This window comes from Ochotona princeps, chromosome 15 (assembly GCF_030435755.1).
Source record: "Ochotona princeps isolate mOchPri1 chromosome 15, mOchPri1.hap1, whole genome shotgun sequence".
In the NCBI taxonomy this organism is placed as follows: domain Eukaryota; kingdom Metazoa; phylum Chordata; class Mammalia; order Lagomorpha; family Ochotonidae; genus Ochotona; species Ochotona princeps.
Window position 1 is genome coordinate 21,823,745 of NC_080846.1, and position 24,944 is coordinate 21,848,688.

Here is a 24,944-nt window from a genome sequence, read left to right on the forward strand (position 1 = left end):
TCCACCCATGTGTTTCTTGTGGGTGTCAGGGCTGAAGCACATGGGCCATCTTCTACTGCTTTCCCAGGCACACTAGCAGGGAGCTGGATCAGAAACGGGGCATCATGCTTCCCACCAGAGTGTCATATCTCGGGTGGCAGTTTAAAGGAGCCAAAATGGAATGTTCACTTTGAAAATGAACAAGCTCTTGTCAGCAGCAGTTACAGAGGTCTTTTTTGTGTGTGCTGTGAAACATCTGTGAGTGTGTGTGTGGTGGGGGTGTCAACCATTCAGGGTCTAGTGGCAGTCTTGGCAGTCCAAAAACGAGCTGGCTTCAGCTCACTGAGGGTTGTGTGGACTCGGGGGCACTGACTGTTCTCACTGGCTGGTAGATTCTCTCTTCCTGCGGCGCGGGCTGTTGGGAAAGTCAAGGGACAGCTGTAGGTTTGCTTGGGGAGCGTGGCATCAGAGCAAAAGGGGCTGCACAGCCTGGGTGGCATGTGTCTCAGTGTCTTGGGGAACTGACGGATTCCTCTCTGCAGGAACTGATGGATTCCTTTCTGAGTGTGGGGCACCCACTGCTCAGCCTCTCGGCTGGCTGGACAGCCTCTCCTCTTACTCAGCTAGAAACAGGATGAATGGCCTCTTGTTAAAAGGAACACAAAGCCCTCTATGATTTGAGATGAGAGCTGGGAAGACGAGACTGTGCATGTACAGAGCAGCTTGTTCCCCTTCTCCTTGCCAGGCCTTTCCCTTTGACTTTGGGTGTTCACCACATCTGTAGCCCCAGAGGGATGTGGTGCTAAAGGATGAGACACATGTGCAGTTACTGTACAAGCATTGGCAGATGAGGGATAGAGTCTTGCACATAAGCTGCTGCAAAACATGCGATCTTCGCCAAACCCTCCATCATGGCCAGGTTAAACAGTGCCTTTGTCAGCAGCTTTTTGCAGAGATGGAGAGAGAAAAGAGATCTTGTATCTGCTGGTTTACTCCCCACATGGTTGCAAAGGCTGGAGCTGAGCCAATCCGAAGGCAGAGCCTGGAGTTTTTTTTCGGGGGAGGTCTCCCACATGGATGCAGGGGCTGAAGGACTTTTGTCCTCTGCTGCTTTCCCAGCTGAAAGCCAGGGCACTGGAGCAGAAGTGGAGCAGCTGGGACTCAAGCTGGTGCCCGTATGGGTTGTCAGTGCTACAGGTGGAGGATGCCATTGTGTTGGCCCCTGCTTTTGTCTTCTGCAGTGATACCTTTACTTTACCCTAGCCAAGCAGCTGAAGCGAGCTCATACACACCCCTTATTAGCTTTGTTTACTTTTGCAGATGGCTAATCTCATTTTAATGGGTTTTTCATATATATCATTGCTAAAGTTGTACCATGTCTGCCGTTGTCCTTTCTAAGTGTGCTTCCTAAAGCTCTGAATATATTTATTATAAAATAAATACTCCAGAGTTACAGAAATGACCTTTTCTGGCTTGTCTGAAACACCATTTAGCAAATAGTGAATTTTTTTTAATAATCAATAGCAGCCATTTTTAATGTTCAGATAATTTCATCTTTGACCAGTGGGAACCTGGTCACATGCCGTGCCCCTTTGGCAAGGCCTCATTGCTTTCTGAGGTCACAGACATGATGTTTCAGGCTTGGCTACCATTTCTGCCCCAGCTCTGGAATCAGTCACTACTCAAAGGAGGGGAATGGGTTCTAGTGGGTGTGGATGGTATTCATTATTGCTGAGTTTTTCTTAACTTCCTATCCTATTCAGGATCTTTCTTTTTAAAGAAAAGATGAGTTCATAGCAGTGTTTAAAATTTAAATACAGTATGTTAAATAAAAGTTAATTGTCTTAATTATAGTATGTTATACTAAAAACATCTTGGTTTCTTTGATATAATACCAATGTTATTAATAACTATTACCAAATATAATTTAAGATTTCTTTGTAACTTTATGTGACTTTGTAATATACAGGAGTACTTCAAAAAGCTGATGGGAAAAATGGAATTAAAATAATTTTGGTAGGCCTGGTGCGGTAACCTAGTGGTTAGGGTCTTCACCTTGGATATAACAGCATACCATATGGGTGCTGGTTCATGTCCCAGCTGCTCCACTTTCTCAGCTCCCCACTCATTGCTTGGGAAAGCTGCTGAGGACAGCCCAAAGCCTTGGGACCCTGCACCCACATGGGAGACCCAGAAGAAGCTTCTGGCACCTGGCTCTGGACTGGCTCAGCTGTGGCTGTTGTGGCCACTTGGGGAGTGAACCAGCAGATGAAGGATATTTGTCTTTCCTCTCTGTAAATCTGACTTTCCAATAAAAATAAATCTGAAAAAAATTATTTTGGTGCAGAAAACTGAGACCCATGCATGGATTTTTCATAATGCATAGAGCTTTTTGGAGATCTCATATAAGCTGTGGTTGATACACAGCTTCACTTTGTGCTTTAAGTTAATTTTTTTTTTTTTCTTGTGGTCTAATGTTAAGTATTTGGGTAGATTCATTTGTTTCCATGTCCCATCTCCTCTTTTTTTTTTTTGAAAGGCAGGTTGGGGGGTAGGAGTCACTGAGGGATGAGAGAGAGAGAGACAGAGAGAGATATCTTCCTTCCTATCTTTCATCTTCTGGTCTGTTGGTTTATTGCCCTGGCAACAATCAGGGCTGGGCCAGGCCGGGATGGGCCAGGCCAAAGCCAGGAGCCAAGAACTTCACCAGGGTCTGCTCAGTGAGTGGCAGGAACAGAAGTTGAGCCACCACCACCTGTGCTTCTCAGGGTGAGCCGGCCCGGTAGCAGAGGATTTGGAGCTAGCAGCAGGGACTTGAAGTGCAGACTTTCCAGGCGACAACTTTGCACCCCACTGTGCCAAATACATCTCAAGAATTTTGTATCTATATATCTATATCTATAGTAACGATGGTCAGCGAAGTCTCAGGTTGCAGAGGCTAGGAAACAGTTCCTTTAAAATATGCTTTTATATAATGAAAACATTTTTCTCCAAGCCCATTTTTACCAAGAGAAACAACCTTCCCCCGCCCTGCCCACCCCCCATCTTTCCATGCCTCTCAGCTGTCAGACTTCAGGGAAATTTGGGGTGAAGCTTTGCTCTTTACAGTCGGCCAGCTCGAGCTGCCAGATTGGCCCTCGGGCCTGCCGCTCTGCGGCTGGCTGCACATCTGCTCGTTGGCCTTCAGAGCCCGGGCCTGCCCTCTTGGGCACCTCTCCCAAGAGAGGCGCGGAAATCGCTGCAGGTCTCTACCCGTCCCCGGTTGCGAGGCCGAGGTCGGGGAGCGTAGGCCGCTCCGCCCTCGCGAGCCCAGGAAGGGATGGGGGGCGGGAAGGAGCGCCGCCTCCGTCTCCCGAGCACTCGCTCCCTCGCTCGCTCCCGCCCTCCTCCCCGCCCCAAGCCCTCTCCTGCCTCCACCGGGCTGGCTCCGCACTGCAGATACCCGTTGGCTGCTCAGTGCTGGGCGGCTTCCCTTGCTGCCCCGCAAGTCTCCTCGGTACCAGGGCGCCAACCGCGCGCTCTCGCGATTCCCGGGGGACCTTCACCAGCGCCGACTCACCGGGCCCCGCGCGCAAAGTCGCTGCGCTGGCGGGGCGGTGGGGCGGCAGGCGGACGGTGGCTGCGTAGAAGCCGAGGGCGCTCTCGGATGCGACAGGACAAGCTGAGCAGCTCCCTGAGGCGCGGGGGAAAATGCCTGAAGCGGCAGGGCGGCGGCGGTGGCGTGGGCACCATCCTGAGCAATGTGCTCAAGAAGCGCAGCTGCATCTCCCGGACGGCGCCCCGGCTGCTCTGCACCCTGGAGCCGGGTGAGGACCCGCGGCAGCGGCGAACGCGCTTGGACCAGCTCGGTACCGGCCTCTCCCTCCGCCGTTCTCCGCGGCCGCGCAGCGTCCTCGGAACCCTGGAGCGGCTCGGTCGGCGTGGGAAGGCGGAGCTCGGACGAGGGCCTGGGTCGGGGCTTGGGATACGCGCGGCTCCCACCAGCCGCCGGCGAAAACCCAGTCTGTTCGCAGCCTTTGCGGCCGGCCTTCTCTGGGTGGTGGTGAAGTCAGAGGCTGCGCCACTTACTATGTTCTGGGTTTCCAGGAGGCAGCCAGACCTTGAAAAGTGTAGGTCGAAGAAAGGCAAGGTTTGACCCTGGAGGTCGGAGAGGGAAGGCCACTGCTGCGAAGAATAATAGGGTGTGTTTTCTGAGGGCCCCTGCACCGTGGTTCTGGAGGACAGCTGGCCTCGCGCGGCTTAGGGAGCCTGTAGGAGAGACCCTTTTTCTCTAGGTGAGGTTCCAGAGCGCGTCTGGCTGCGCTAGGCTCGGCTCTGGTACGGTCAGCCGGTGTTTACAACGCCCTGTTTCTCTGAGCTGCACAACTCCGCGTCAGCCCCTCCCCGCCGCGTCCAGCTGGGCGTCCAAGAGCGCAGGCCTGGCCCCTGGGCTCGGAGGCTTCAGGCAAGGAGTGGCTACCGGGGAGCTAGCTGTCCTCGCACCGGCGCGCTGCGCTCAGATGTCCCAGGAGTGGCACCAGCTGGACTCCAGGCGGGTTTGCCCTCCCCACCTCCGGCGTCTCAGCGCCTTGAGGGCATTGCTGTCGGGAGCTGCGGGAAATTGGCTAGGCGAACCGGTCCCTCCGCGTGGAACGCGTCGGCACATTTTCCAACCTCGTGGTTTCTTTGTTTTTCTCTCCACGGAAGTGTCTGGTTTCAGAGACTGTAGTATTTATTCACCGTCTTCCTTTACCCTCTTTAAAAAAAAATCTCTTTCCCACGTTCAGAGTGGGTGATTTGTATTTCTGAAGCCCGAACAGCTGTGATTATCAGATGAAACCTAAACCCTCTGCTTCCCGTTTCAGTTAGAAGGAGGCGGGGGGAGGGGGCTGAAAATGACCTGATTTAAGCTGTTGCAGCAGGCGGCAAATGATCAATTCCAGTTAAATCCTCTGACTCATTATGATCATGAGAAGACAGTTGTGTTTTTGACTAACCCCGGCATGGGTAGGCAGACAGGCAGGCAATCAGCCAGATGCCCAGCAGGTGCTTTGAAAATGTCAGAGGGGTGTGTTTAGTCACACATACAAGGAAACCAAGGCTTCTATAGAGGGCGACAGGAGTCAGTCATTACAGGGCCACATTTTCGGTTCTTTGTTACCACCTATTAAACGTCACGGGCTCTCCCGCATTCAGCACCCCGAGAATGGACAGCAGCCTCCCAAGGTTGTTTTGTGAAGTGAAATCGCCGGCTGGAGCTGGAGGCTCTGTAGTAGTCCCTTCTGCCCTGGGTCAGGACTTTATTTAAACCTGCTCTGAGAGATGGAAATACGTGGGGATTCTTAATATTCCTGCAGAGAAGAAAACCTGATCTATGAGTCTCCAGGCGGAGTGTGGTTTTGACCTTGAAGCTTTGAAAAGAGTTATCGAGGCATTGATTAGATGCCTGAGATCCTCTCCCACAGCTTGATTTAAGACATATAGGACTCTGAATGCATTTACAGCACTCCTCCTGGGCTCCGAGAAGGGCATCTGTATGCTGCCATGGTTGGGGCAGATTAGATACTTGGCTTTCAAGCTTCTTGACTGTCTCTGTGTTATATGTGTCATTACAAAGACTCATTAATATTGTTATTATTTTACAAATTCTCAAAGTTTTTCCTACTAATACCAAGTCCCCACTGGAACTTGTGGTGAGGTTTAGGATTCGCCTAATTGGCCGTTATATTTTAGAAGCAAACATATCATCATTTGACTTTTGTAATATATGAAACAATATTATTGGTAATATTGAATCTATCTTGGTTCTTGAACTCTTGAGTCCTAAATATTTTTTTAAAGTGACTTTTAAGTTTCTCATTGATTTCAAAATTTTAGAGGAACAATATATAGCAACTTTAAATCTAACTATATTTTTGTGGAATTTGGCAATAATGTCATTTAGTTTGCTTCAATAATAGCACATAAATCTGAGATTCTGAATAAAAGCCCAATTTAAATGTTAAACTCAGAGTCTATAAATTTTCCCATTATTTTAGTACATAGATTTGGTCTGAGTCAGAGAAGTTTAAAGTTTTAGATTATTTGGGATTAGGGTTTCATTTCTAGCTTTTGATTTGTTATTTTATGACACACTGTTTCATCTTCAATGAATATATATATATATATAATCCTTGACATATAGAAAAGTCTCTACATGGCATTGTGATAGGTCATATGATTGAAGACAGTGATACTATTTTTTAGCTTTTGGTGTGATACTGAAGTTTCCTTAGTAGTTTTGGTTCGTGCAAGTGTCCTAGAAAAATGAACCTTGTGAGCAGGGAATTATCTTCCTAAATTTCACAAATATTAATTACACTATGTTCGGTGATTTACAGTTAATCATCACAACAACCCTCTGAGATAGACACAGTTGTCCTCATTGTAAAGTTAATTGTTCAAGTCTAGGAACTAAAGTTAAATGGAGGACAGTATGACTCCGAGAGAGAGAGTTTTTGCTTTTTTGGTTTTTTGGGTTTTTTTGCCTTTTCACTCCTCTGGGCAGCTGTAAGACTTTCTGTCCTATGAGAAGTTCCAGTTCTGTTGCTGTAAGGTATTTACCTATCAATATAGTTACTTTTGCTTTGAACAAAATTTATTAAAATATAATGTGAACATGTTTTAAAATTTTGTGATTCAGTAGAATGTTATTTTTAATGTAACTTGATATAGTCTCCAAAAATAACTATTTATACATTTTTCTTTCAGGGGTTGATACGAAGCTGAAGTTCACACTTGAGCCATCTCTAGGTAAAAATGGTTTTCAGCAGGTAACTTTGTTTTTTATTTTGAAAGCAGTACCTTTTTGGAGTACCAGTAGTGTGCATTGATAGATTTTCAAAATGAATTGTGCTTTTCATTTTCCTAGTCTCAGACACTTAAAAGCTAAAATTGTCCTGGGTTTATACTTGCAATGTAGAATTTTGCCCTTTCTACTAATGATGCAAGTGTGAACAGATCTGAAAAACAAATGCTTGTGTTTCTGAACCAGAGCTTCTCAACCATTGTATGTGTGCTGAAAATAGGTCACAGCTGTGATGGGGTGCTGAAGGACGGGAATGGCGCTGGGAAGGATCATCACTGTGGCTGAAATATTTGACTGTCCCTGTGTGCTAAACAAATTGTCCTCTATGGTGTCAGGCTGGGCAGAACATTGAAAAGGGCTTAGCTTGGTTCCTATTGTCCATCCCTGATGCCCGTTTTTGTTCCTAGTGGTATGATGCCCTCAAGGCTGTTGCCAGGCTATCCACTGGAATACCCAAGGAATGGAGGAGAAAGGTAAGAGGGATTCCTAGGGCCAGAGTATAAAATGATTATCAATATTTCTTTAAAGGATCTGTAATGTCAAAAAGTATATTTTAAATTTAGTAATTAGAAACCTGTCTCTTCATTACTTGTTCATGCAGTAGGTATTCATTGCTCATATCTGCTGTACCAGATCCTGTCCTGGGGGGAAAAAAAAACAAACCGATCAACTATTTTGCCCTCATGGAAATTACAATGCATAAAAATAAAGTATATCTGATGGTGATAAGCATCAGAGGTAGAAATAAAGCAGAGAAAAAAGTAAGGATAATGATGTGGAGTGAAACAGGAGTGGAGCAGCAAGGTAACATTGTTTAGAGTCCTGAAGGAGCTGACATGTCAGCTGTGCAACTACTCGGGGGGAGACATGGCAGACAGAGGACATACTGGGGCCAGTGCCCTATTCAGGCAAAATCAATGTGCCAGGGGAGCTGGAGCACAAGGAGCAAAGGGGAAGTAATAGGAGATGAAGTCATAGGGGAAATGTGGGAGGTTGGCAAGTGGAAGCTTAGTAGGTCCTTGTGGACTTAATGGGACTTGGAACTCCGCTCAGTACAGGGTGGGAGGCATTGGGCAGTTTGAACTGGGAGTGACATGATCTGACTTACATTTCCTGCAGACTGCTCTGGCCACTGACTTAATGTGAGACAATGCAGAAACAGATAGACCAGTAGTAGACTTGGAATAACTCAGGCAAGATAAGGGTCAAGATTACGAGAGTGAAAATAGAGGGAAGCGGTCAGATTCTAGATATGCTTTCAAGGCTTAACTGAGATGACGTTCCATTGGATTGAATACAAAGTGCAAGAGGGGTGCCAAGAATGACTTCAAGATGTTGGTCTGGATAGCAAGAAGGGTAGAGTTATTGTTTGCTTACATGGGCAGAGCAAGTGCATATGTTTGCGTGTTCCTGTGTGTATCTAGTTGGGGTGGTGGTGGATTAGATGACTAGGTTTGGATCTGATTAGATTGATGTGCTTGTTAGGTGTCTACTTTGATGGTATCAAAGTATTTGAAGAGATGATTCTGATGCCTAGGAGAGAAGTCTGACAGGAGATATTAATCCATATTATTTCTGCCACATTATATTCAAATACCAAAGCCTGAAAAACATGGTTAACATATTAATTTGTTTAACCAGTCTTAATTCTCTTGGCAGTTTAACCTGGAGAATTGCTCAAGGTGTATGTTAGAATGGCATACTGAAATGCTTCTGATAAAGATTATTAAATGAATAAAAGTATCCAATGACTTTTTTTAAAGAATTTATTCATTATGGGAACCCATCTGTTAGCTCTGTAAGAGTGTGTAAGGAAGGCGTGACTCAAAGGCTGGCTGCATGACGGAACAGGAGCTGTGCTTTGAGTCACTGGTGGCTCTTGACCAAACAAAGAGAGCAGTTCAAAGTTAAGTAAAATGCATTTGTGAAATTACATAGCTAATTCAATGAACTTAGGTAAAGTTGGAAAATCCTTTTGGTGTGTTTCGTAATGTATTCCTAATGCCCAGATTGTTGCTTGGTGCATAGTAGCAATAATTGACAAATGTAAATTTTAAGAATTAGGGAAAGACCCTGAGTGGTGCAGTTTAGTACAGCACAAATTTATAGATTCTATGTATGAGATATATATGGTCAAAAAGCTATTCCCATTTTCATGTTGAATACAGCATTTTATAATAAAAGTGAATTATGGGTTCTATTTTAAGATTTTTCTTTCTGTGATATTTTAGGTTTGGCTGACCTTGGCAGATCAATATTTGCACAGTATAGCCATTGATTGGGACAAAACCATGCGCTTCACTTTCAATGAGAGGAGTAATCCTGACGATGACTCGATGGGAATTCAGATAGTCAAGGTAATGTCCCTAAACTTAGCCCAAGTTCCTAACATGGAAGGACCAGTCTAAGAGCTGTGTGTTTCCTGAGTAGAGGATCAAGTGATTTCTACATCATGGTGTGAATGTTAACTTTTTTTGTGTGTGTTTTTGCTGCAGTTCATTGGTTAACAGCTTTTAAAAAAGATTTATTTTATTTATTTGAAAGGTAGAGTTACAGAGGGAGAAGTGAGAGACAGACACGCAACACACACACATACAGAGAAAGAGAGAGAGAGAAAGAATGAATTTTTTCATCCACTGGTTTATTCCTTAAATGGCTACAGTGGCAAGGGCGAGAGTAGACCCAAATTAGGAGCTTGGTGGTTGCTGGGACTCAAGCACTGGGCCATCTTTTATTGCTTTTCTAGGCACATTATTAGGGAATTGAATTGAAAGTGGATAAGCTGAAACTTGAACTGGCATTATGCGATGTCTGTGATATTCATATGAATTGTTGGCATTGCAGCATCTTAACCCACCATGACCACTATGCCAGCCTTATTAATGGTTTTTTTTGGAAACCTTGACTATGAAGTTCTCTTCGTTTTATATGTTGCCAACAAGTTGAAAATGTGAGTGAGTTTCCCCTCGTATTCAGTTTATCTTTTTCATATGATAGGAGATTCCTCTTTTCTCCTTTCATTGGGTCAATGCTGCCAGCTGGATTTTGACATAAAAGTCACCGAGAAAGTCAAAGTTAACTATACTTTGTACTAGAATCATTTGACTCTTATTAGAGTCTTTGATCATTTCTGAACTATCCATTTTTAATGGCATTTAAGTTGACTGGTGAGTCTGCTGTAAGCCAAATGGATCAATCCAGCTGTGGAGGCAGCTGTGGTTTACCTGCCTGGAATATCACCTGCCTGGTGCTAAAGGGGATGCTAATTCCACTAAATCCCAGTATTGTCCTCTTATATAAGGCTCTAGAACATGGTTTTATATAAATACATTGAAGTGTAGTGCTAAGCTAGTTTTATTTGAGATACAGAAAAAGGAAAATGGGGTGGGGGTGGGGGTGGGGAGAGAGAGAGACACCCAAGCAAGAAGTATGCAGGTGAGCATGAGCACTGCCAAGGCTGGTGGTGCTTGCAGTGGCCAAGGCTGGCCTAGGTCCAGATCCTTGTGAATGAGCTTTTGTTAGTGCCTCCCAGGGTCTGTATTGGTGACAAGCTAGAGCTGGGAATTGACCTCAGAACTCCTGTGTGGAATGAAGACATCTCAATGGCTAGGAGAGACACCCATTCCCAAATGGAATTTTATTTTATTTCCCTTCTATTTTATTTTTAACTTTATGATACATTTCCATAGGCTTTGGGATTTCCCTTATGCCTTCCCCAGATTCCCTCTCCTCAACTTATTTCCCCTATATTATTACAGTAGTATTGATCTTCATAAGCAGTCATAAGTCCATCATTCTGCTATTGAAGTATATCTTGACATTGCAGTTACAGACAATAGCAGACAGTCCAGCATCCTATTGCCAAGATACATCCAACAACTTTACCAGATGGAATTTAAAAAAGATTTTATTTTTGTAGGAAAGTCAGATATACAGAGAGGAGGAGAGACAAAAAGGACGGTCTTCTGTCCATTGGTTCACTCTCCAAGTGGCCACAATGGCTGGAGGTGAGCCAATCTGAAGCCAGGAGCCAGGAGCCTCTTCTGGGTCTCTCATGTGGGTACAAGGTCCCAAGGCTTTGGGCCATCCTTGACTGCTTTCCAGGCCACAAGCAGGGAGTTGGATGGGCAGTAGGGCTGCCAGAATTATAATTGGCACCCATATGGGATCCCAGAGGACTTTAGCTGCTAAGTTACCATGCTGAACCCATACCAGATGGAATTTTAAAAGTAAAATTGTTTCACCCAAATTTTGGCCATCACAAAATGGCCATTTTATTGAAAAGGGCACATTTGAAGACTTTTTAAAGGTGAGAGTGCTAAATAAAATGAGCCACTTTCTCATATAACTTTTGTTTTGGACAAATGCTGAATTTTGAGCATTTGTGTTGAACGCCAAAAAGCTTTTGCATTGTCCATGTTTCAGCTATTCATGGGGAATTGTGGCATGTTTCACAGAGATGAAGTATTTCATATGTGAAATGTTTTCTGTTTGACTTGCAGATTGAGGCAGTATACATTTTTATGGCAATCATATAAAGAAAATCATTTATTTTCTAATTGTAGTGTGAGTGTTTTGTCAGTGAAATGGCTCTAGCTCCTGAAAACCAGAGTGTCTCCTCTGTAATTAAGTTGTAGCTATTCCCTTCATTATATATGAAAATACAGCAAAGATTTTTGTCACTTATTATTTTCATTCTTTGTTTGAAAGGCAGATAGAGCTAGAGAGACAGCTGTGTAGGGAGAGCTCCCATTCTCTGGGTAACTCCTGCAGTAGCAGCAGTATATGGAAGTGGCTCAAGCTGAAGTAAGAGTCTGGGACTCCAGCTGAGTCTCCTACTGGCTTGGCAGGTGCTTGCACCATCCGCTGTGGCCTCTCGGTGTATGCATTAATAGGAAGCTAGAATTGGAAGGAGAACCAAGACTTGAACTCTGGTGCTCTACTAGGGGATCCAGGCATCCCGAGTGGCATCCTTTCAGTTGGGTGAAAGCTGCCCTTACTTTTGTCCTTCTCACACTAATTTGTAAAACAATTTGAATAGGTTTTTTTTGTCTTAGACAAAGGATTTTTATGTGAGAAGTACAAATTGTATTTTTTTTTTTGCATTTTGGTTTTATTAGTTAAGGTTCTTCTGGCTAAGTAGTGTTTTAGAGAAGGGAATAATGTTAGATTCTTATCCATGTGTTGAAAAGACTTTGATTGAAACATTCAAGCAATTCCATTTTGATGAAACTGATTTTTTTTAATTGAATCACCTTAGTAATAATGCAATGAAATACTTGAGGCAGCATGACTTTTAATGACTTTTAATGAATTGAGGTTTGTTTTGGCTCACGGATCTGGAGGCACACTATTCAAGATCCGGCTCTACTGGGTCAGCCTGCGGTTGATGCCTTTCTCACTTGCAGGGTCCCAAGGTAGCTCGGAACAGCTCTTGGCAGAAATGGGAAGTACCCTTAATTGTCTGTGTCTGTATGTCTATGTCTGTCATTTGCTATAGAGCCACCACAGTTCAACCGTGGAAGCTGCCTAAGTGAACACGCTGCTTAAACCACATCACACATTCTGGAACTGTTTTCATGGAAAACTTACCCGAGAATCTTTTTGACCATCTCTTTTAGAAAACATATTTTGAAAACATTAGGAAATAGAAAACTGAAAAAAAAAAGGTTAAAATTAATGAAATACTTTTTACTGGAATACTTTAAAAATCTGTTAATACAAAGAGATTAGATTTCACAGATTTTCTGGATATAATTCTAAAAATATAATAAAACATCTTTTAAACACTTAATGCATGTGGCTAATTTTGTTCTATTTCATGGTGAGGCAGAGAACTATCTGACACTATTTGTTTTGGGAGAGAGTATTTGGAATCATGTGTGTAAGTTTTGTTTTCTTCCACTGCAGGATCTTCACCGTACAGGCTGTAGCTCTTACTGTGGCCAGGAGGCAGAGCAGGACAGGGTTGTGTTGAAGCGAGTGCTGCTAGCCTATGCCCGGTGGAACAAAAATGTTGGGTACTGCCAAGGCTTTAACATCCTGGCTGCGCTAATTCTGGAGGTCATGGAAGGCAATGAAGGCGACGCACTGAAAGTGAGTATCAGGCCGTTGCCAAGGTAACAGAAGTTCTTCTGAAAGTCAGAGACTCTTTTCTGCTCCTGGGTGCCCCCCAGCCCATTCCTCCGTGTCTGTTACACCCTTGTAGCTGCCTATGATAGCATTTCTCCCACGTTGCAGTCAAGGCAAGTGACAGACTCATGGAGCTGCCAACTGGGAGGAGATATGTTTTTATTCTAAGACAAGACATATTTCAAGTTAGATATTAGTTGCATTAATTATTCATTGCTCTGTAGCAAATTTGCTGCTCAAAAGAGCAGACCTGTGTGATCTCACAGTGTTTAAGTCTGCTGACTCTAGGTCCAATCACTGCAGCTTTGGAGTTATTGGTTGGGGTGTGGTCTCATCTGAAGGTTGGACTTCAGACAAGGGAGGCTTTGTTGTCGGGATTGTTTCTCTGACTGTTGTCTGATGACAAGATTGAATTCCTCACAGGTTGTTGGAATGAAATGGCTGCTCCTTTTGGAATGCTGTTGCCTGGAGGTCTTTTATTTTTTTAAAAAAAATTATGTATTTTTATTGGAAAGGCGGAGAGGAAGATCTTTCATGTTTCATTTCCTAAATGGTTGGAACTGAGCTGATCTGAAGCCAGGAACCAGGAACTTCTGGGTCTCCCTTTGGGTGCAGGGTCCCAAGGCTTTGGGCCACCCTCTGGTGCTTTCTCAGGCCACAAGCAGAGAGCTGGATAGGAAGTTGATCAGCCGGGACACAAACCAGTGCCCATATGGGATCCAGGTGATTGGAGGAGGAGATTTACCCAATTGAGCCATTGCACTGGGCTCAGGCCTCTTTGATGACTTGATACATGAGCTCTTCCATCACGGCCTGGTGTCTTCCATCCCCGAGAGAGTGAGAAGAGAGCAGCCAAGGCAGAGCATTTAAGTTACAGATTTGTGTCTTGTTGTTTGACGTCACCCTTCAAGTCTGGTTTCTTCTCGAGAGGAAGGGATTACACAGAGATGTGACTACCAGGGGGTGGGAGTCCCAGGGGTCTTGTGAGAAATCACTCACTATAGCATTTGAACTTAATTCTGGTTGCATTGTCTGATTGGCCATATCTTTGAGACAAAGTGTAGAGGAAGTAGGCTGAGAGTGAATGTGGAAGATGTTTGCATGGAAAAATGTGTTGGAAATGAATTACAATGTTTTAACCTTGGATGCCTGGATCTCTGTTAAAAATTCTCACACGTTGAGGTGGGTTCATATCTATCTAAGCTTAGTTGTCTGAATATAACTCAGTAAGTCACCAGAAATACAGTCTTTAGAAGGATTGAAAGCTTGTAAACGTGGAGGGTGGCCCTTGCTCTATTTACTCAGCACACTGTGAGGTTCCCAATTCATATCTGAGGCTTTAAACTGTTGTTGATCTCAGTACTTATGATAGATGAGGTGCACATTAAGCCTTTATATTCAAGACCTTTCCTCGCCCAACTCTGTGACTGAATAGTGCTGTTCTCAATCACTGACTAATATGGTCTGGAAGAATGAACAGGTGCTCCTTGGCATTCTGCTCTCTGTTGTGGACCTAGTTAATAACCAGCCTGACAGGATCTAAATCTGCAATTACCTTTTCACTTTTTTTCATTCGTGTGTTTGAGGAAACTATTTTTAAGTTCCTTGCTCATCAAATAAGGGGAAGGGAGCGACAAATACATGACTTTTTTTGTTAAACACTTTGGTTTATTCAGTCCATCAGCTCTAGTTACCACTCCCCCCACTGTCCCTCAGTGTGACTTGCCTGACTATAAAATAGGACATGTTCTGTCGAATAGTTGGAATAAGTGGTTCAGATTAAAGGGTGGGTTGGGGAAGAAAGTGTACATGCCAGTCAAACTGTGAAAGAGCACAGCAATTTAGGAAACTAAAACTTCTCCTAAGGAGGTATTAGGTAAAGCTGAGGTTATTTTAATTTCTGCTCGAAGAAAATGAGCCCTATGCAATGAGATGACATCATCCTCATTTGAGAAAGTGTAGATCTTGTGGTTAGGCATTTAATATGAGGAATAAGGTCAGGTTCATAATGAAACTGTTCTTAAGCTAAGTAAAATATGGGTCCCAGTGTTTTTTCAGCTCTTTTGGTCTCTGTAAGTCATAATTACTAGTTTACTAGTTCATATATAACTTATTAGGGGTAAGTGAGCCATTTTCATTGCTTCACAGCACTTACTGCTTTTTCTTAGCAACTGACATCCTTAGCAACTAATGTTAAAATGTAAATCGTTCTGTCTTTTTAAAAAAGGTATAATATTTGATCTTTGAAATCCGTGAGTGGGTGGAATGAGTGAGCTCACATCGGATTTTGAGATGACAACAGACAAAATTTCATTGTGTCACAAAAAATACAAGGATAACTTTTTGTGTCTTTTTTTCAAATGTAATTTTGAGAAATTGTAAGTTCTTAATAAAGACATTAATTTTTTTGGGTTACTGCTTAACTTGTTTTTAGATGCAGAGTACGATAAATGACAGACTGTTTTCTTAAATTTGTCTTCATGTTCCTGAAAATCCCTCTTTTCTTGGCCATGGAGGGGTAGGTCCTCATCAGGGCACCCCACCCCTGCTACCTCCCCAGCCCCTGCTCTGCCACACCCCTCCCTCCACACAGACTAAATAAAAATTCCCAAAAAAGTTTGTGGACCAGTGGAGTTAAAAGATAAATTAATGTTAGTGCACAGTGTCCATGTGTAGTCTTTTTCATAGCACACATTTTCCAAGAAGTTTTTGAAGAACTTGCCATGTTCCTTTTCCTGTTGCTGAGTTCGTGCCTTCAAAGCTCTCATTCTCTCATTAACTTCCCGTGATGGCTGGGACTGGGATGATGCCAAAGTTGGGAGCCACAGTCAGGAACGCAGTCTTGTCTCCCAGGGAGGTGACATGGGCCAGTTACTGGAGGCATCCCTTCTTCCTCAGGATCTGAATTAACAGGAAGCCAGAGGCAGCCACTGGAGTCATATGCTCTCATATGAGTCGTGGGCATCTGCACCAGAAGTGCAGTGGCTGACCCTCCCTGGAAAATTCCATCTTAACAACAGGTTAAGTAAGTCTCCTTGGACTTGCCCATGAATGGTTCCTCAACAAGACTGGGAGATTTTTTTTTAATAGAATTTTGAAGTAGCCTAAGAATCAAAAATAGGAGACAGTGATTTTTAAAAAAGACATATATTTATTTTTAGTGGAAAGGCAGAGTTATTCGGAGAGGAGAGAGATCTCCTATCCATTGGATCACTCCGCAGATGGCTGGAACAGCCAGAACTGATCCAAAGCCAGGAGCTTCTTCTGGTTCTTCCACGTCGTGGGTACAAGGGCCCAAGGACTTGGGCCATCTGCACTGCTTTCCCAGGCCATTAGCAGCAGGTGGAAACAGCTGGGACAGTTATGCCTCTACAGGATGCAGGCAGTGCAGGGAGAGGTTTAGGCTGTTGTTTTTTTCAGCATATCGAGACAGCTATGATTTGTTCCTTAATTTTGTTTTTCTGGTGCTCTGTGGAGTGAGCTAATCCTTTCCAGAGCTGGTTGTAGATGTAGCATGCCTGTTCACAGAGCAAGGAACAGAGATTGACATCCAGAAGGTTGTTTGTATTTTCCTGGGTCATTTTTGTGGTTCTTGACATTTGAGAAAAGGTAACACAAAATAGAAGAATAAAATGAAAGTAGCAATTTGGAAGATTCATGTGACAATCATATGAAAGAAATATATGTATTGAAAAAGGGCCATTTGTTCAAACAAAACATAGTTGCATTTTCCCAAGAGAGGAAAGGTGGGTGAAAGGCCAGCACCAGTTGTTCTATTTACCCATGTTGATGGGAAGTTACTTTGGAGGCCTGCCTCGGCTGTTGTATGGGGAGGGGGGTTAGCTCTTGGTTTCTTGCTGACATGGTCAAACTGCTGATCTCAAGGAGGAAGCATGGAGACTTGCCCGGCTGCTGAATGCTTTGCACCCACAGCCGCATGAGGTGGGCTCAGGTTCTCCGAATTCCAGACAGCAGCAGACTGTGGGTCTGAGTGAGTTACGTGGTGCTGCTGCTTATTCTGCACTTGGGGTGTAGATGAGCCTTAAAATCTAGAACACTTGGTTTCAGCACGTGTGAAGGATGAGCTTCGCTGACTGCGTTTTCTCTATTTGAATATGTTCTTTCTATTTAGGATATATTGGAATCATGGTTTGCACAAAGCGGTCTTGTTCTTTGTGTTTTTTCTTCAGATCATGATTTACCTTATTGATAAAGTGCTTCCTGAAAGCTACTTTGTCAATAATCTCCAGGCATTGTCTGTGGATATGGCTGTCTTCAGAGACCTCTTGAGATTGAAGCTCCCGGAGTTGTCACAGCATTTGGATATGCTGCAGAAAACTGCAAACAAAGAAAGTGGAGGTAAGTGATGACTCAGTGCTATTCCTCCTTTGAAAACATCTCACCCTTCCCATTCACCATGTGGCTGAGCCTAAACTTTAAATACAGGTTTTCAGGTATTTATTGGTAAGAATGTTGTGCAACTCCATGCTCAGATTTCTAGAAGACCAAGCCAAAAAGCGAAAACGTAGGGTCACATATGGAATCAGTAGTCTAAACCTTTCACAGGTTACTAGATTAACTGTTGAAATGACATATTGTCTTCTATGTATTGTATAGGACATTCTCTTACTAGACAGCTAAGCCACCATTAGCTGGCACCAGAATCTCAGGGATTCACTGAAACTGAGCTGCACATATGGGTTAACACAAACATGCTTTTGTCTGCATTGGAATACAGTGCCTGGTAGATTTCATCCAGCTATCAGAAGAAACTAAGCAGATAACCCAAATTATACTCACTGCTTTTCTATCTCTGGCCATGTTCAGGACACAAGAAACAATTGTCAGAACTTCCTGTGCTTCCTGGGTTGGGCATTTGGTCTAGTGGTTCAGACCCCCTCCAATCCGGGATACTCACACCCACATTGCAGTGCCTGAGTTTGAGCCCTGACTCTATTTCTGATTTCTGTTCCCGCTAATGCACACCTTGAGAAGCAACAGGTGATGGTTCACAGAATTGGGAACCCTGACACTCACATTGGAGTCTTGGATTGAGTTCCAGCTTCCTGCCTTCAGCTTGACTCAGTCTGCATGCACTACCATGGACATTTGAGAGGTGAACCAGCAAGAGGCAGCTTTCTCGTCTGTTGTTCCCTCTCAAATAAATTAGGAAAATAATTTAAATTGTTCCTGTGTTCCCTGTAAGTGATTACTGGATCCTTTGTAGAAAATGCATTCCCAGCCAAGTTTGACCTCACACTGTTAAATCTGCAAACATAGTATAAAGAATTTTGAAGATCTAATCTGCACATAGGTGTCTCTAAGCATTTCTTTCTTGGTCATTTGAATGGTCTTTTTGTTTGATCTGGTGTGCACGGAAACAGTGCCCCTGCATGGATTTCATGACCTTTCTTCCAAGAAGACCAACCTTGCTTGTTCCATGCTGGACACACTTCATTGAGCTAGGTGGTTTTCCTCAAGCACCTTGTACTTGGCTGTGAGAACACCCTCAGAACCTAACCTTTGAGCAAGGAAATTTGGGTGATTTGTCTCCCTGACTGTAATTTCGAGGGAGGATCAGTCCAATTACCTAATTTTTAAAAAAGATTTATTCATTTTATTACAGCCAGATATACAGAGAGGAGGAGAGACAGAGAGGAAGATCTTCCGTCTGATGATTCACTCCCCAAGTGAGCCGCAACGGGCCAGTGCGCGCCGATCCAAAGCCGAGAACCTGGAACCTCTTCCAGGTCTCCCACATGGGGGCAGTGTCCTAATGCATTGGGCCGTCCTCAACTGCTTTCCCAGGCCACAAGCAGGGAGCTGGATGGGAAGTGGAGCTGCTGGGATTAGAACCAGCGCCCATATGGGATCCCGGGGTGTTCAAGGCGAGGACTTTAGCTGCTAGGCCACGCCCAATTACCTAATTTTTAAATTTCATTAAAACTTGGCTATCTCAAGAGGGAAAGAGTGTTATGTTGTTAGTAATATCAGAAGTTTCAAAATGTGTCAGGTCCCAGCTCCTTAAACAGATTTAGTTAAAAGCATTTTTAAACTTGATTGTTGTTCGTAATCTATTAATATTTCAGGGTTTTCCATCTATTAGTGATTTCTGCTTTGATTCCACTGTGGCCTGATGCTTAAGTATAATCTAACAATAGGTAATTTATAATTAGCAATTATATTCTTTTCAGTAGTATTTGAAAAAATGGATTTTATAAGATTTTCAGAAAATCTAGTAGTTTTTGTTTTTGTTTTACACATTTTTAGTTTAAAAAGCTAATTTGCTTGAAAGGCATACATACATACACACACATCCCGTAGATCCTCCATCTGCATGTTCATTTGTCAAATGCTTTACCAACCATGACTGAGCCAGGGTGAAGCCAGAAGCCTGGAATCCAGGTCTCTCATATGGGTACCAAGGACCCAAGTACAAGAAACATCACTGCTGCCTCCCAGGGTGTGTGTTAACAAAATTCTTGAATTGGATGTGAGCTGTGACTCAAATCCAGGTACTTTGATATGGGATGTCAGTATCCCAAGTCACATCTTACTGCTACTCCTTATTTTAATGAAAACTCTCATGATTCATATGTGATTGGTATTTGCTTTTGAGACACTAATACTTTGCCTTAATCCTGTCTTTGGTGAAGCAAACTCTCTTTAATTTTCAGCATTCTACAGTAGGTAGATCCAAAATAAGTTTAAGATTTCTAGAGAGCCATAAATAATCTGTGAAATGCGTGTCACTGAGATTGTAATTCAGTGCATTTGTGTTCTTCCAGAAGCAGAAAGCACCAGCACTTAGATGAAGAAATCAGTCAGGAAGCCTAGCCCCTTTGGATGGAAGGGGTTACTTACACAGCAGATCATCCATTCTGAGGATTCACGTGTGTGCTTTGTTTCAGGTGGATACGAGCCGCCACTTACGAACGTCTTCACCATGCAGTGGTTTCTGACTCTGTTTGCCACATGCCTCCCTAATCACACAGTGTTAAAGATTTGGGACTCAGTGTTCTTTGAAGGATCAGAAATCATCCTAAGGGTAGCACTGGCTATCTGGGCAAAATTGGGAGAGTAAGTGATTTCCCTGCTCTCTCGTGCCTTGTTCTGTTCTGTGGTGGTGAGAGCCTTCACCACTTTTGCGCTATACTTGCAAGGCGGTGAAATTTACATAAGAGTAGGAGAGAAAGTTGTGACCTTTTACAGTTGCTTTAGCCTTTTGGGGTCTCAGCTGGTGCATCCTTGACTTTAAGAACAGGTGCAGTATGTGGATGTGACTTCCTTAGGTTGGTGGGTTCTCCGCTCTTCCCCTACTTTCAACCCTCCCTCCCTGAAGATCTTGCTTGTGTCCTGGCTGGTTCATTGTCTGTATCTCTCAGGACATTTGTTGGGATGATGGAGAGGAACTTAGGTGGAAGAGAAAGGGGAAGAGCTAGAGATAATTAGTATCTCTATTTGGATTATTCATGAGTCTTTGTTATTTGTTTTGTTCTGCTTTTCTGGACTGTGATAAAATTAATGAGGTAATTTGTTTAAGATATCCAGCATGGTATTAGGGACACAGTCAGTAGAACATATGGAACTTTGGTCACAACTTAATTCTGTATTGAAATCTTTTATGCCGAAACATTGCCACATATTTTTTTTTTACACCTTTAATAGTAGCAGAGGTGAAAAAGATAGGCTGTCTCATTCATCTGTAATACATTATGACTGTTACATTAAAGTTTTACCTTTTGGGTAATGTGAGAAAGAAGTGGGGTAGGCTTTTGGTCTCATGGTTAAGACACCGTTGAGATGCCTGAGTTCTGCACTGGAGTGTCTGGGTTTTTATACTAATCTTTGACCCTGACTCCATCTTCCTGTTAATGCGAAGGAGGCAGTGATTGCTCAAGTGATTTTGTCTCTGCCACCCATGAGGGAGACCTGGTTTCAGTTCTAGGCTCCTGGCTTCAGCCCTGGTGTAGCCTGACTGTCATGGGTATTTGTGGAATGAACCTGTAGGTACGTTCATTCTCCTACAGAGAGGGCCTAGCGCAGTGGTGTAGAACACTAAACCTGTACTTGCAGTGCCAGCATCCTATTTAGGTGTTGGTTTGTGTCCTGGCTACTCCACATCTGACCCAGCTTCCTGGTTCTAGCTTGGGAAGGCAGTGCAGGAAGGTTCAAGGTCTTGGGCCCTTGCACCCATGTGGGAGACCTGGAAGAAGCTCCTGGTTCCTTGCTTTGAATCAGCACAGCTCTGGCCATTGCCACAATTTGAGGAGATGAACCAGTGGATGGAAGACCTCTCTCCCTCTCTGTTTTTACAATCTGCTTGTCAAATAAAAATGAATACATCTTACATAAAAAGAAGCAGAGAGGATTTAAATATTTCTGTATTAGCTATGAGTGATATGTTAGGAAGCTAATAAATCACGGATGATGTTTTGTTTAGAAAGCCTTTGCATTACCTCTTTATTTGTGACAACTTGTTCCTGGGAGACTTTTAGTGTTTTTAACAATTTTGCAAACAAAGCACGGAGATCTGGGTCTTTGGGATGCTTTTCGTTCCTTATCAGCTTAAAGAACATATTTCCAAACTTCATCCCAAACATTGTTTTTTTTCTCCTCACCTCACTATCTCTCCCCCTGCTGCAAACCCACTCCAGGATAAACTTAGCCAGTTTTCATTGCCCACATACTATTTTGTATCTTTGTAATAATTCCTTAATGAGTATTTCATTTATTTGTTTATATGATGTTGCCACGGGGTTTCTTCACCTCAGTTTTTCTTGGTTGACTCTATGCAGCAGTGTATGTAAAAGCAGATGTTCTATGGCTTTGGGCAAACAGAGTAATGCTGCAATAGGAAGAACCTCATGATAGATAAAATGGAAATACCTGGTGTTGCTATGGATATTCTCTGTGCCATCCCTTGTGCAGAAGAAAGACCAACCTGCCACACAAATTACGGGAGAAAGATTATTTACATGCTGAACTGGGTACAAGAGACAGAATGAAATCTACACCAAGGAGTAGGGCCCTGAGAACTCAGGATGTTCTGCTTATGGAGCATCCTGCAGAAGGAAGACGTATGCCGTTGCAGTTCTTGCGTTGCTCGTCTTTTCCTTCTGCTGTGCTTTGGTTTCTGCCCATTAATATGAACTACTTGTAGATTAACACTGACAGATTACCTATGAAGCATCATTGGTTCCCTGGTACCAGGTTGCTTGGTAATGCCTTTTGATCACTGATGGGTATCTGAGGTAGAGCAGGTGTCATATGGAGGCAATAAAGATGTAACAGGTGTGGCTGTGTAACTGATGGAGCTGTATGGGAAAGATGCGGCTTATTTTATTTCAATGTCATTATTTGAAAGACAGAGTTGGAGGGGGAAGGAGAGAGGGACAGCTCTTCCATACACTGCTTTATTCTCCAGATGGTTGGGATGGCCAGGGCTAGCCTGGACTCAAGCCACGAGCCTGGAATTAGTTCCATTCTGGTTTCCCACATGGATATCAGGGGCCCACATACATGGCCTGTCTTCTGCTGCATTGCCGGATACATTAGCAGAGAGTGGGATGGGAAATAGAACAAGCAAGGCTTGAATGAACACTCATATGGGTTGTCAGCATTGCAGGTGGCAGCTTAACAAGCTATACCACAATGCTAGCCACAAGATGCAACTCATTCTGTGACAAGTGCCTCTACGTTAGTTCTGTTTGAAACTTTTGTCTTTTCGCTGCACACAGAAGTATGAGTTTAGCCTAGGATTTTTGTTTTCTATTTTATTGATTTTTTTATTATATTGATCTGATGGCAAGAGACAGCACATCCTCTGTGTATGCGCCACCCACCTGTTGTGCAGCATACAGATTCTCAGGTAAGCCTTTTGTTCGTCCTGTCTTCCTGCAGGCAGATAGAATGCTGTGAAACAGCAGACGAGTTCTACAGCACCATGGGGCGCCTTACCCAGGAGATGCTGGAGAACGATCTTCTGCAGAGCCATGAACTGATGCAGGTGAGCAGACAAAGAGGGCTTGCCTTGCCTCAGGGAACCCCACAGCCATAGCAAAAGCCAGTGGTTTTTTCTTGAGAAGTGCCATTGGCCACTCTTCAGATGTTGGTCAATGGCCCAACAGCCTGTATATGATTTGATAAGAATCTGTATCACAAGAGAAAGGAAGAAATGCCTAACTTGTATTGGTTGTGACTTTTACTCAAACTGTGTAGCTGAAACATTAGTGGGTGTGATATAAAAATAAATGAAAAAAAGAAAAGTAAAAGTAAATTGAGCTCTGAATCGGATTCCTCACCTTTTTAAAAGAGGACAAGTGGAGTGGAATATTATTTTGGGGAATGGAATTATTCAAAATAAAAGAGGAACTGAATCAATGACTTTATTTTGTTGATATTTTCATCTCAGGATGTTACATATAAGCTATGAACTTCGTTATGAAAGACTTGAAGGGCTTGGCTAATTTTTGGCCGGCCAAAGTCTCCCAACATCATGTTTGAGAAGTCATTAAGCTTGACAGTTTGGGAAAGATGCATGAGTTGTTAATGCCCTCCCCTACTAGGTTCTGCAGTGTAATTTGTCTTCATTCTCTTCCAGTGATTTTACCATTTCTATTGTTGTTCCTTCTACCACTGAGCAGCTGCGGGTGATGCCCAAGGTTGTCCCTGGAGCTTCTTCCCTTTGTAATTTTCTTTCTCCTTTTTCTTCATTTCAGTTTTGACCTTTGTGTTGAGTTCCATTCTGCTCTGATGCAGTCAGCATTTCGCTACTAGAATAGTTGTCCTCATTTCATCATTTCATTGTTCTGCACTGAAACCTCCTGTTTCCTTCGTGCTAACTCCAGTAAATAAACTGTTTCATCCTCATCTACTAGGTTTGAATTAGCGTCTACAAGAGTTTACTGAGCATCTCTAGATGTCTGGCACCATGGAAAGTCCTAAGGATTCAAAAGAAAATAGAACATGGGTTATTCTGAGGGAGCTTATAGTCTCTCACGATGCAGATATAGTCTCCTCCTTGTCTCTTGGAAAGTGCACCTAGAGAGGTGTTCACAGGGGCTAGGGACTGAGTGAAAAAGACAACCTAAGTCCGTTCAGGAGTCGAGGATTGGGAGGGAAGAGATAAGGGAGAGGGAGTCAAGAAAAGTTTTCTTGAGAGAATGAATGTCTAGTTTTCCCTTTGAAGATGAGCTGGCCTTGGCTAGGCTGTATGTGTATGTATGTTATGTGTGTGTGTATATACTGAGGTGTATAAGCATGTAAGAATGTGTGTGGGGGGGAGGTGGTGGTGCAGAGCAGAGGGGTATTGTGTGGTTGGGGGAGAGGTGTGAGCAAAGTCATGGTGATAAAATACTGTGTGGTGTGTGAGTGAAACCACAAGGCATTTACCATTCAGGGACTGGGGCATGGGAGACCACAACCCATGGCAGAGAGCCCAGACTCTCTGTCTTAGGTTGGCAGTTGTGAAAGCATGCTTATTGCCATCCAAGGGATTCTGTATGTATACCTTTGGAAAGGTGAGAAGAGCTGTGAATGTGATTTTAAGAACAGGATGGAAGTTGGTTGTGTTTTATGTTAACTACCTGGACAATCCTTTGAAGAAAGAAGGGTCAGGTCTGACAGTGGGAGGTCTTGGAGGAGGCAGTGAAGGGCAGAGACAGAACTGAACAGAAAAATACTTAGAGGTGAAGCTAGCTGGGCTTGGCCATGGGAAATGAATACAGGCATGAGGAAAGAAATGGGGCAGACAAGGACAGCTGACAAGTTTTTGGTTTAGGAGAAATGGCAAGTATGAGACAGGAGGAGAATGGGTTTGTTTTCAGGCAGATTACATTGGGGATGTGCTTTGGCTATCTGTTCTCCATCTGTGTTAATCAGCTTTTCATTACCTTAAAATACCTGAGTGCTGCCACTTGGGAAGGCAGAAGGTTGATTTTTTTTTTTTCTGGCTTACAGTTCTGGAGATTCGCAGTCTAAGACTGGGTAGCCCCATTAGTCTGGT

General features: G+C 43.5%; 1 protein-coding gene across 3 annotated transcripts in view; it reads left to right on the top strand.

The window, feature by feature from the left end:
• The window catches only part of TBC1D30 (TBC1 domain family member 30), a 78,680-nt gene that overhangs the window by 37,874 nt on the left and 15,862 nt on the right, over positions 1-24,944 (top strand). For 2 of the 3 annotated variants that reach the window (XM_058673515.1, XM_058673516.1), the window contains exons 3-9: positions 6,709-6,770; positions 7,213-7,278; positions 9,037-9,162; positions 12,716-12,901; positions 17,128-17,296; positions 19,849-20,017; positions 22,841-22,946. In XM_058673515.1, coding sequence (XP_058529498.1) covers positions 6,709-6,770; positions 7,213-7,278; positions 9,037-9,162; positions 12,716-12,901; positions 17,128-17,296; positions 19,849-20,017; positions 22,841-22,946 — 884 coding nt within the window. Of the gene's footprint in view, positions 1-3,215; positions 3,786-6,708; positions 6,771-7,212; positions 7,279-9,036; positions 9,163-12,715; positions 12,902-17,127; positions 17,297-19,848; positions 20,018-22,840; positions 22,947-24,944 lie in introns of those variants that run through there. The other variant, XM_004582996.2, reaches the window with a different exon arrangement.